Below are 12500 nucleotides of genomic sequence, written 5' to 3' on the forward strand. Positions count from 1 at the left end.
GAGACTGCAAGAGACCATAAGGCCTACACTAGGCAACTCCTTATCCATCACCACCTGTCATCCCCATCCATAAAGTTGTCTAATCGTTTCTTAAAGCAACTGATCGTTTCAGCGCTTACTACATGGTTACTAAGTTTATTCCATTCGTCGACCACCCTATTAGTAAACCAATTCTTACCTATTTCCTTCTTAAATCTAAATTTGTTCAGTTTATAACCATTACTGCGGGTCCTGCCCTGTTGTTTTAATATGATGACCTTGTTTGCGTCACCCCTGTTAAAGCCTTTGATCCACTTGAACACCTCTATTAGATCACCCCGCACTCTGCGTCTTTCCAGAGAGTGCAAGTTTTTAGTGATTAAGCCACTTTCTCGTCCAGAAAGAGAGAACCCAGCATGTTTGGAGGTCTCCACATGAAAAGGTTCGTGATGCCCACGTTGACCAGTGCGTGAAACACCCACAAAAGAAGATGTTTTGACGCTGTTTCAGTTATTCTGGGCCTGGTAGCTGGTACCCAGTGGGGGGCAAGATGCACTCGCAATAATACGTTTAAGTTCTCAGAGGAAAAGTTCTCCCAGAACTGAGAAAACAATTTCCTGATGAATCCATTGTTTTTCAACAAGAATTGGTCCCGTGTTAGACATCGAAACAAGTCAAGAAATTTTTGGATGAACATCAAGTAAGCGTATTGGAATGGCCTAGGAACTCTCCACACCTAAATACAATCGAAAATTTGTGGTCTATTTGTAAGCACCGAGCTCGTAAAATGGACTGCACAACAATGTAAAACTTGATTCAAAACGTAATTCAAGTTTGATACAAAGACCCTAACGGTGGTATTCTTACAAAAAAAAATATATTTCCTCATATAAATCTTATATAAATCCTTTTAAGGGAAAGATTTATATAACTAAAGATTTTTTTTAAGAATCTTATGGTGTTATTCTTAAAAAAATCTTTCCTTTTATAAATATTTCTCTTCCAAGGATTTATATAAGATTAAGTAAAGAATTTATTGTAAGAATAACACCGCAAGATCTTCCGAAACTGTTCAAAATTGGTTGATTCTATGCCAAAGCTTCTCAAGAGTCGAGGCCATATCATGTACTGAGCTGAACATAAACATGTAATTCATAATACATAATTAAGGAAATCTGTTTTTCTTCTTTTAAGAGGTTTGTTTCAATTAATTTGCACAAAGGTGTATGTCCGTATGCATGTGTACATGTATTTATATATGTATATGTAGTGTTGGACACACACACATACACATGCGGGTGCGTGCACGCATTCACATACACTCCTTCGCACACACAAGTAATCACAACAAAGATATGACAATTTCATTTTTACAAAGGGTCTCTGCTGCCTATTTTTATTTATTCTATTTTGTTTCATTCTTTTCATTTTATTTCACTTTATTTTGTTCTATTTAATTAGGTTTCATTTTTTTTTATCCGTCTCTTATTTCTGTGGTGCCAACACTTTGACCTGATTTCACCCATTCTATTTGTCACATTTCTCTCTCTCTCTCTCTCTCTCTCTCTCTCTCTCTCTCTCTCTCTCTCTCTCTCTCTCTCTCTCTCTCTCTCTCTCATTCTCTCTCTCTCTCTCTCTCACGATTTTACATATTTTACTTTTCCCATTGTCGTCATCCCATTTTCCTTACCCCCTCCCCCAACTCTCTCTGTGGAGAACTTTTTTTCCTCACATTTCCTTCCTCGTCTTTCTCAAACTTCATTCTTTACTTTTATTTTTCCACATTTACCATTCTCGTCTTCCCATTTTCCTATCCCTTACTAAAAGCCCGTTTTCTCTCATCAGGGCTTTTCTTCCCACAATACCTCGTATTCTCAGTCTTCTTGTTAGCAAAGACCACAAGGTTTTCATGTGTGGGTTCAAATGGAGGAGGGAGAGAGAGATGAGAGAGAGAGAGAGAGAGAGAGAGAGAGAGAGAGAGAGAGAGAGAGAGAGAGAGAGAGAGAGAGAGAGAGAGAGAGAGAGAGAGAGAGAGAGAGAGAGAGGGAGAGAGAGAGAGAGGGAGAGAGGGAGAGAGAGAGAGAGAGAGAGAGAGAGAGAGAGAGAGAGAGAGAGAGAGAGAGAGAGAGAGAGAGAGAGAGGGGGGCAGAGAGCGCTTGAGAGAGAGAGAGATAGCAAAAATTATGGATAATGGTTGATAAGGAGATGAAGAGGAGGGGGAGATAGAAGGGGCATTTAAGAGAAAAGGAGAAAAGTGAGGAAAGCGAGAAGGGTGGAAAAGCAAATAAGAAGCCACAAATAGGAAGATGGGTCAGAATTACGTAGGAAAGCAAAGCAACAGAGGAGGAGGAAGAGGAGGAGGAAAAGGAAGAGGAAGAGGATGAGGAAGTAAAAGGAAGAGATGGGATAATGGAAGGAAATGGAAGGGAAACAAGAGCAAAAGTAGGAATAGAGCATACAAAAACAAGAAAAAATTAAGAACAGGACTTAGAAAATGAGGAGGAGGAGGAGAAAGAGAAGGAGGGGGAGGAGAAATTGAGAAAGAAAGGTAAATGAAAATGAGGAAGAAGAACAGGAATAGGATAGAGGAAGAGATAGAGAAAGCAGGAGAGGAAGAGGAAGAGAAAGAGGAAGAGGAGGAGGAAGAAAAAGAGGAAGAAGAAGAAGGGGGACGAGGAAGAGGTAGAGGAATAGTTAGAAGGAGAGGAAGAAGAAAAGGAGGAGGAAGTGGAAGAGGAAGAGGAAGAGGAAGTGGGACGAGGAAGTGGGACGAGGAAGAGATAGAGGAATAAGAAGAGAAAGAGGAAGTGGGAAGAGGAATAGGGAAGAGGTATAGGAGGTAGGACTAGAACGAGGAATATAAGGCGGGAAGAACAAGCGTAGGAGGAAACGGAGGAGAGAGAGAAAGGAGCTGGAAGATGAATGGGGAGTGTTGATTTGATTCGATTGATTACACTGCACAGAATTCAAATCAATGCAGGATCCTCTCCTCTTTCAAGTGAGAGGGAAATAAATGAGAATAAGAATGTAAATGAGAGAGAGAGAGAGAGAGAGAGAGAGAGAGAGAGAGAGAGAGAGAGAGAGAGAGAGAGAGAGAGAGAGAGAGAGAGAGAGGGAGGGAGGGAGGGAGGGAGTTAGAAAAAGAGAGAGGGAGAGAGAGAGAGAGAGAGAGAGAGAGAGAGAGAGAGAGAGAGAGAGAGAGAGAGAGAGAGAGAGAGAAAGAGAGAGAGAAAGGGTGGGCTCTTGTGTGTTTATTTCTTTATTACACTTTATCCAGCACCAGACTTTGTTATAGAACATGCTTCAAGTAAGCATACTACTATATCAACCGTTTGTAATTCACGCGCAGTTGTTGTTGGTGATGAATAGTGGAAGACATATATATGGTGAAGATAGAAGATGAAGAAAATAACACGCCGAGAGACGATGAGTAGCTCCCACAGAATCCGTCGTCTTTCCTCTTTCTATGTATTTCGTGGACCTTTTAGCCAGGTGACAATAGTCACTGCTGAAACTAGAAGAGTATGGGACTCGAATCCGTGACTAGGAAGATACAAGAACTGCATTCTTACGATTGTTCCACCAGGGGACGCTATATTGCAGATGCAAGGCATCTAAAAATGTTCTGCTTGTGTTGCGTCATCGGAATCTTCTTCTAGTTATAACCAGACAACTTTATTCAGTTGAGGAGACTTCCGGGCACAAGAGATGTCATGAATAAGACATCCGGAGGAAGAGGAGTGACGTGAGCGGGTCCCGGAATCCTTCGGAAGAAGAGGCGCGACATAAGCATACAATTTACACATAAACCGTGGGAGGGCATTACTTGGTATTCCCGGAACGCGCGGGAACGTTTCTCCGTGGGATTTGAGGCCACTTAACGAAGAGAACGTGTCATTAAACGTGTTGACTCAACCTCCTCCTGTCTCCTCCATAATGACGAAAGACATCTGGTCTTTGAAGCCAAGCGACAGAGTTAGGTGTTTAACACCCAAGAATCTTGAATGTGTCTACATATGTGTTTGGAGAGCAAGAGTGTGAGACGGCGATGGGAGGGCGCTGAGGCCAATCTTCCTCCATGTCTCTGTATTCGTAGAGTGGAGTAATGGACGCAAGATGGAGTGTCGTGGAGTTAGCTGGGTTAAAGGAGACGGGTGGAATGGAAGAGAAGTAGAACTGATGACGGGAAAGGTGCCTCAGCAGTGGACGCGACAGTGGATGTACAAAACGAACGAAACGTGTGTTGATGAGAAATTTTTATGAAATTGGCAGTTGACGACAAGTCTATCAAAAGAAATATCATGTGAGGATAGAGCCTTTATTTGTAAGACATTTTGTTTGCTATAATTTTATTATAATACTTGATAAATCTAGTCGTACTGATAAAGACCCCGTCCTCATACGGTGATTTATTTTGTTTGATGAGAAATCGTGGATGGAATGGTAGACGTCAACGAGCGAGTAGAAGAAAGGGAGAGGAAACAAGAACATAATGGAAGATAAGAGCACAGACAGTAGATGGAAGACGCGGTTGAAGGAATCACTCTGAGCTGAATAAGAAACCAAAAATTCCCCCATCATCGTCGAGGGACACGGACCGAAAACCAAACTGTAAAAAGAGGTCAACCGAACGTGACCTAACCTGTACTGGTACTGCCTGACCTAAGAATGAGGCACTGCTGGATTCTCGTGGAACCATGCACACCTACAATGGGAGTAAGCATCATTGTGGTAATTATTGTTAGGGAATTGCATTGTTTACCTTAAGTTACGGCGATTTCCCTCAAGGCTTGTTTAATTTCAATTCAGGAACCTTTCCTGAAACTGCGTGCCACACTATCGTAACTTTAATAAGATACAACTAAACTCCCCTCCCTCTTTATTTAATTAAACCTATGATGTAATTTTGGTTTATAAATCGGGAACTTTGAGAATTTGCTTAAAATATAAGTTGTCCCGTGGCTTCGAAGCCTTTATGAACTCGTAAGAGTCCCTGCCAAACGACACTGCTTTTCGACACTGAACGTCTGATCACCTTCAGCACTGGTATCAGACGCCTCTCTCAAGAAACCTCGGCTTAGGACTTTTACGGTTCTTATCGGAAGCCATCAAGATTTCTCTTTTACTTCAGACCACCAAATGTCTGAGAACAGAAACAAGTAAGTTCTCAGACTTTCCCGTATGAAATATTTAAACCATAAATACGATATCACAATTTATCCCGGTAGATGGCTCCACTGCACCGTCAGTCGTAGTAAACACATAATGGCGTCCTATGAAAATTGGACAGTTCAGCGTTTAAAAGTTGAATTGGCAACAATAGAAGCACTTGTCTCTGGGAGGAAAGAGAATTTGATAGAAAGGTAAGATATCATACTTACTTTCAACACAATTTCAAGTAACAATAGTCCTTTGTTAATGTGTAAATATCCATTTTATTGCACTTTATAAAGTATCATATTCATGTTCACTCAATTATTTCAAGATTTCCCAGTTCTACTTTCAAGTGTCTAAACTATGTCTGGGTCATATGCTAATGAGTTCCTAGCAGGGAGTATTCATTTTTTCAGATGGCAGCACATTATAGTGCTATTTTTACATTATTTAAGCCACCGGGTTGTATAAAAAATTACCGAGTTGTAATAAAAAAAAAATCAGGCTACAAGCTTATGACAGGAACAGGAATTTTGTAGATGATCCAATCATAATACCACCACCCAAAATTCCCGAATGGCCAAATGTGACCAGCTTTTCATAACTGACAGAAGAAAATAAAGACATTGTACCTGGGGTGAATCAAGAAGGCATAGACCACTATTTCAAATATCGAATGGCTACAGACAGCAACCTAACAGGAGATGTTGAGGCATTGGAAAAAGGTCGCTTACTTCTAGAATCAAACCGAATTTTGGCATGTAGTATATAAAAAAAATTAAATTGTGTTTTCTTCATTGGTATAGTTTCTACTGCTATGAAAAAAAAGGTGAGAATATAACAAATTTTTTTTTTTTTAGAATAAATTAATTAGAATGTATTTCACATGACTCTTACTGGATTGTCTATAGATGAGCAAATTCTTAGAGAAATATGTTTCCATTGTAAAACAGTACATTTTTCATGTATTTCAGTTTTTTGATCAGCCTTCTAACTGTTTTTGGACTCAGGATGTTCTTCTATCATATCTTTCAGGTATCTTCCAACTATAGATTAAAGTTAACAGCATCAAGAGATATGGAGAATTCCAACTGCGAATGTCCGCCAGGGAAAGGGCCTCATGGTACATGCAAACATTTAGTAGCCGTTTTGTTATTGCTGAAGCATTTTGTTGAAACAGGATCACTATCAGTAAATAAAAGCTGCACTGAAAGACTGCAGACATTTCACTAACCTAAAGATATGCATCAAGGTAATTTCTTGCCTATAGAAAAATAAAGCCAATTTATTTCTACTGATTCCGGAGTCCAAAAGGTTTAGTATTTTCAAAATATTAATGCTGATTTCTATTTTGCATTTAAGGTTCACCAATCAAGGCTGACAAACTACCAGCTAACAAAAAGAAGTGTTACCTGGGAGATCCAAGACCTGTGTACCTGAGGGGGCAACCGGGATATGAAGATCATGTTAGAAATTTAGTGATTAATTACTGTTCACTTAACAACAAGGATTTGGCAATATGCTATCTATACCCCAAAGCTGATATTCAGAATGCACAAATTGATCATCTTTATTTGAAAGAGCCGTTCTTAGTCTATTGGGTAGACAGAAAAAATAAGGTATGCAGGATTCTAAACATTTCATATACACTGCTAGTCTTGCATAACGCCAATCATTTGTTATAACTCCAAAATGATCTTGGTCCCAATGTTGGCGTTATAAATGCAGGGGCTTGACTGTATATACCATAACATTTCTTTTTAAAATTTGAAAAAAGTTACATCTCTGCTCTCCTAGTTAAGTTTGTTTAGTCTAATATTTAAAGAGATATTGTTTTAAATTTTAGGTTACTACAGAAGAGGCACAAAAAGTAGAGAAATTAACAAAATATCAGAGTGATTCCAAGTTGTGGCACGGTGAACGTACATGGAGAATAACTGCACCAAAATTTGGAGAAATTTATAAAATGACATGAAAAAGAGATATTGAAAAACTGTGTAAATCCATAATTTACCCAGTAGAACTTAAAAATGATGTTGTACTTCATGGAAAGAGACATGAATCAACTGCCTTACAATTATTCTCTGAAAAACAGAAAGTAAAAGTCGAAAAGGCCGGCCTTCACATTTTTGTAAACAAGTCTTTTTTGGCTGCTTCACCTGATGGACTCATAGAAAATTATGCTATTGTTGAGGTCAAATGTCCATATAATGGAAGAGAAGATAAAATCAGTGGTGGAAAAAAATTCCATTCCTCACCCAAGACCTCAAATTGGATCAATCTCACTACTTTTACCATGTTTGTAAGAAATAATTCTGCTATTTTGTTTTCTATACATCTTGTGATATTCTAGTGCAGAAAACAGAATATGATCCAAAATTCTGTGCAGCAATGGTCAAAAAACTTGAAAATTTCTATAAATCCCATTTGAGAGTATTTATTGCAATGTATTTTTAAATGAATGTAACATCTTTTTGGATACAACAAAACACGTTTTTACATGTATTTTTCAAATTGCAAACCTTGAATTCATAAACAGGATAGTTTTTCAAGCCAAATTGCTCACATTGCACTTTCTGAAGTTTGATAACATAAAACACACATAAATTATTCGAGATCTATTGGAATTTTAGTTGCAGGTACAGGACGTTGGAGGATTTTAAATGTTTTCCCGATTCCTATAACTCGTTCAACATGTATCCGTTTGGACGCAATTCGCCTATTTGTTATCACTTCTTGCGGTTCAAGTTGGCTTTTCCTCTGAAGCATGGTCGGAGTGTTCACCTTAACATCTAACAAAGCAAACAAATCTTGTACTCTAATACCACGGTCTGCCATAATACTGTCCCCAGATTCAAACATATGTCCTTGTATTAAACAAGATCTTTCGATTATCTGTCTGTCAGATGCGCTGCCATCGTAGCTATCACTCACATAAGAAATTAGTTCACCTGGAGTGCAGCCGATCATTGTCTTCAATGTGTTGCGATTTTTATAAGTCGAAAATTTTGCACTTTGTGAATTAACATTACTGGGTTTTTGAATCGGCACCTCTGTTGCATCCAAAATTACTCTTGTTGATGGAAATTGTTTTTTGAAGTTCACTGGCATTAAGTCCTGCACCGTGTTTCTTTCTGGCCAAAAATTGATTTCTTGGAGTTGGAAGAACATAAAATTAATCCATACATTCACAATTTTTGACGCATAAGTTTGACTGATTCTGAACAAAATAGATACTTCAATATCATCTTTGTCCTGTCTCAACTTGATTATAGTTAAAAACAACTGATCTTCCGCTAATAATAAATCATAGTCCAGTTCATCAAGATTATTGACAGCTGGACCAAGCACAGAGAATATTAAGGACAAATGTGCAAAGTCATTAAATTCTGTATAATACGGAATGGCCTTATTGTCATTTTTAAACCGGAAGATAGAGAATCTAGCATTCATAGAATTTATTATCTCACACTGGATACCGTGGTCCTGGACCGATTTCTCTCCATCAGCGTCACTTTGTAGAATCTCATTTTCCCTTTCAGCTGACACTACCTCTTCGTTGCCAACATCTTGAATATCTGGTTCATTTTGAAATAAACGTCTCCTCTTCCCATAATAAAATTCTTACTACTACACACACTTGACATGATGACACAGCATGAGGAACGGGTTATCTTGCTGAATTGTTAAAAAAGAATAGTGCCAGTTTTTTTTCTTGATATATAGATGACAACAAAGTTGAATGTTACTTACCAAAAAGACCAGCAGGTATGTAGTCATCTGCTGTAAAATGTTTTTCACAGACAACATTATATTTCTTTGGAATCCATGGCTTATTTGTACCTGGTTCAAGGCGTTTTATCGCTATTTTCCACTTCATATTCATCTTCTCATCTGATGGAAACTTGTGTCCACCCTTATGTGATGAACACAGTGGAACAGAGCAATGATGCGGCATTTTAAAATTAGTTTTATCACGTTTGGAAACAAAACTGTAAAGCAGGAAGTGAGCTTCACGACTCCTCACACAGTGCTGCCATCTGGTGAGGTAATGCGTGCTTACTCCCATTATTCATCTCCCTTAAGAGGAACAAATGTTAACGCTGCATTAAGAATGATGCCAGGGTGCATTATGTACCGTGCTCTCTTCGAAATTCGGCAACGTGATGTGGGTCTTAAATAAGTAACGGGAATACGAAACACTGGCATTCCTTCATGTATATATATTTAAATATACATGTATATGTTTCTGTATTTATTTATTTGCATATACAGATATATAAGTAACACGATATACGCAAGTCTGGCATACCTTCATGTATATGTATATGTATATATGTATATGTATATATATATATGTATATGTATATGCATATACGTATATGTATATGTATATGTATATGTATATGTAAATGTATATGTATATGCATATGTGTATGTACATGTATATGTATATGTATATGCATATGTATATGTACATATATATGTATATGTATATGTATATTTATATATGTATATGTATATGTATATGTATATACATGCATACTGAATGGTTCCCAGTGATCAATTAATATCTTTTTTCAACCACAAATCACTTTTAATTCCATGCCATCGCAGTCGAGACTGAGAATCGCTCGATGGAGGCATCCGTTGGAAATTGAAACGTAGACGAGCCGAGGATTCGAACACAGCTAACCCGTAACAAGGTTATAGTGACGTAGCCCAATACGCTATCAAGAGAGATAATTCGAGCATACAAATATAAGAAAGTCGTGCTCAACTTATATCTCTCTTGATAGCGTATTGGGCTACGTCACTGTAACTTTGTTACGGATTAGCTGAGTTCGAATCCTTGGCTCGTCCACGTTTCAATTTCCAACGGATGCCTCCATCGAGCGATTCTCAGTCTCGAATGCGATGGCATAGAATTAAAAGTGATTTGTGGTTGAAAAAGATGTATATGTATATGTACAATCCATAATCCTACACAGATATGACCATATCTTCTCATAATAGTGGTTATTTATCCTTATCCCCTTCCCTCCATCCCTCTCTGTCTCTCCCTCCCTCTTAAAAACCTCCCTCCTTCATTTCTCCCTCTCTCCCTCCCTCCCTCCCTCTCTCCTACCTCCACCCACATGATCCTCTCTTCTTCCTCTTCTTTCCATATTTTCTCGTCTTCTCCACTTCTCCCTCTTTGCTTGTCTCAGTCTCGTCCTTTATCATTGTCTCTCTCTTTCCCTTTCCATCTCCCCATATCTTCTTCCCTCCTTCATCCATTCCCTTCATCTCCTTCTCTCCCTATTTCCTTTTCATCATCTTATTCTCTACTCTTTCCATCCTCTTAACTTCCCTCCCTCCCTGTGTCCTTCTGTCTCTCTCTCTCTCTCTCTCCCTCCCTCCTTTTTTTCCCTCCCTACCTCCTTCCCTCCCTTCGTCCCTCCTTCTCTTCCCTTCCTCCTTCCTTCTCTCTCTCCCTCCCTCCCTCCCTTCCTCCCTCCCTCCCTTTCTCCCTCCGTTCCTCCTTCCTTCCCTCCCTCCTTCCTTCCCTCCCTCCCTCCCTTCCTCCCTCCTTTCTTACCTCACTCCCTCCTTTCTCTCCTCTCTCCCTCCGTTCTTTCTTTCTTTCTCTCTTCCCTCCATCCCTCCTTCACTCACTCCCTCCTTTCTTCTTCCTTCCCTATCCCCCCTTCCTCCTTCCTTTTCTCCCTACTTTCTTCCCTTCCTCCCTACTTCCTTCACCCTCCTTCATCCTTCATTTCTTTCTTCCCTCCCTCCAACCCTTTATCCTTCCTTTCCTCCCGCCTACCCTCTCTTCTTTCTTCCCTCTCTCCCTCCCTCCTTTCTTTCTTCTTTCCCTCCTTCCATCTCTCCTTCCCTCTCTCCCTCTCTTCTTTCTTCCCTCCCTCCCTCCTTCCTTTCTTTCCTCCCTCCTTCCTTCCTTCCCTCCTTCCCTCCCTCCTTTCTCTCTTTTTCCCTCTCTCCATCTTTCCTTCCCTCCCTCCCCCTTTTCTTCCCTCCTTCCCTCCTTTCTTTCCTTCCTCCCTCCTTTCTTCCCTCCCTCCGTCTCTCCTTCCTTTCATTCCTCACTCCTTTCTTCCATCCCTCCCTCCATCCTTTCTTCCTCCACTTTCTCCTTTCTTTACTCCATCGCTCCTTTCTTCCCCCTCCTCACCCCCTCTCTCTTCTTCTCTCCCTCCCTCTTATCCTCTTCCCCTTGCTCCCTCCTTTCCTCACTCTTTCACTTACTCATTCACTCATTCATTCATTCATTCACCTGTTATCTCACGCATTTTCTCCTTTCTCCCTTCTTCACTTACTCACTTAGTTAATCCCATTCTCCCTCCCTTTTTCTCTCCTCCCTCACTCATTCACTCCCTTTCTCTCTCCCTCCCTCCCCCTCACTCACACACTCACTCACTCATTCACTCATTCCCTTTCTCTCTCTCTTGTTTCCTCCCTCTCCCCTAACTCACGCACTCACTCATACATTCCCTCACTCATTCACTCACTCACGCTCTCTCTCTCACTGCCTCACTCCCAAGCGCAAGACACCTCCGAGCGTCTTCCAATCAAATTTGCAAGAAACTTCGCTGTCTCCACCTCCGCCTCCGCCGGTGTCCGAAATTGTACACATCATGGTCGAATTATTTCAATGACTCACCGCCCCCCCACCACCACTACCATCAACAATAACCGTGATTTAGGCTCATTTCGTCGTTAAAATCAGAAGCGATTGTTTTGGATAGCGTTGTAGTTAGGCCCCTAATGACGTGGATACATTTGCTAGGAAAAAAAGTATCGAAGAAGAATAAACATAGATGTAGCTATTGTCGTTTTGCTGCGCGGTTTTGATAGCCTAGTGTCGAAACAGATTATGCTATTTGCATCATTGCGACGGCTATTGCCATTGTTTATCATTCGTTTGCCTCCACATACTGTTCTTTATTCGCTCCTATCCCTACTATTTCTCCTTGGCGTCTTTCTGTCTTTCTTTTTTTTCTGTTTCTTCTTTTCCTTGTTTCCTTTTTTTTTTCTATGTCTTCTGTTTTGTCTACCTCTTCTTTGTTTTGTTTTTTATTTTTTATTTCCTAATTCCTCTTCTTTTTCTTCTTCCACTCTTTCTTATCTTCTTATATATTTTCTTGTTGTTGTTGTTGTTGTTGTTGTTTTTCTTATACATTTTCCTCTTCTTGGCATTTCTATGTTTTTTTTTCTTCTTTTTTCGTTTCGTCAGAAACTTTTTTGTCCCTATATGAGTTCAGAATAAAATGTGTGTTCAGACTTAAATGTCTTGCTTACATTTTGCTGGCGTCCTCTTTAACTTGGCTTAAACATAAGCTTCATTCAGTATGAAATCTTTCCTC

The 12500-nt window shown here is 39.7% G+C and overlaps 1 protein-coding gene across 1 annotated transcript; it reads right to left on the reverse strand.

Annotated features, from left to right (window-relative positions):
* Nucleotides 1-7740: 7740 nt before the first annotated feature.
* LOC143040483 (uncharacterized) lies at nt 7741-9091 on the reverse strand. Its single transcript, XM_076211574.1, has 2 exons — nt 8887-9091; nt 7741-8471 (listed from the first exon to the last, which is right to left on the reverse strand). The coding sequence occupies exons 1-2, from the start codon at nt 9089-9091 to the stop codon at nt 7741-7743; spliced, it is 936 nt and encodes a 311-aa protein (XP_076067689.1).
* Between the last annotated feature and the right edge of the window lie 3409 nt (nt 9092-12500).

The sequence above is a fragment of the Oratosquilla oratoria genome, chromosome 28 (genome assembly GCF_046742065.1).
Source record: "Oratosquilla oratoria isolate Oo_2021 chromosome 28, ASM4674206v1, whole genome shotgun sequence".
NCBI classification, from domain to species: domain Eukaryota; kingdom Metazoa; phylum Arthropoda; class Malacostraca; order Stomatopoda; family Squillidae; genus Oratosquilla; species Oratosquilla oratoria.

Coding starts and splice junctions, on each gene's coding strand:
- LOC143040483 (XM_076211574.1), bottom strand. CDS start 9,091: ATGCCGCATCATTGCTCTGTTCCACTGTGTTCATCACATAAGGGTGGA. Junction 8,472..8,886: donor CATACCTGCTGGTCTTTTTG/GTAAGTAACATT, acceptor TGCTTGGTCCAG/CTGTCAATAATCTTGATGAA.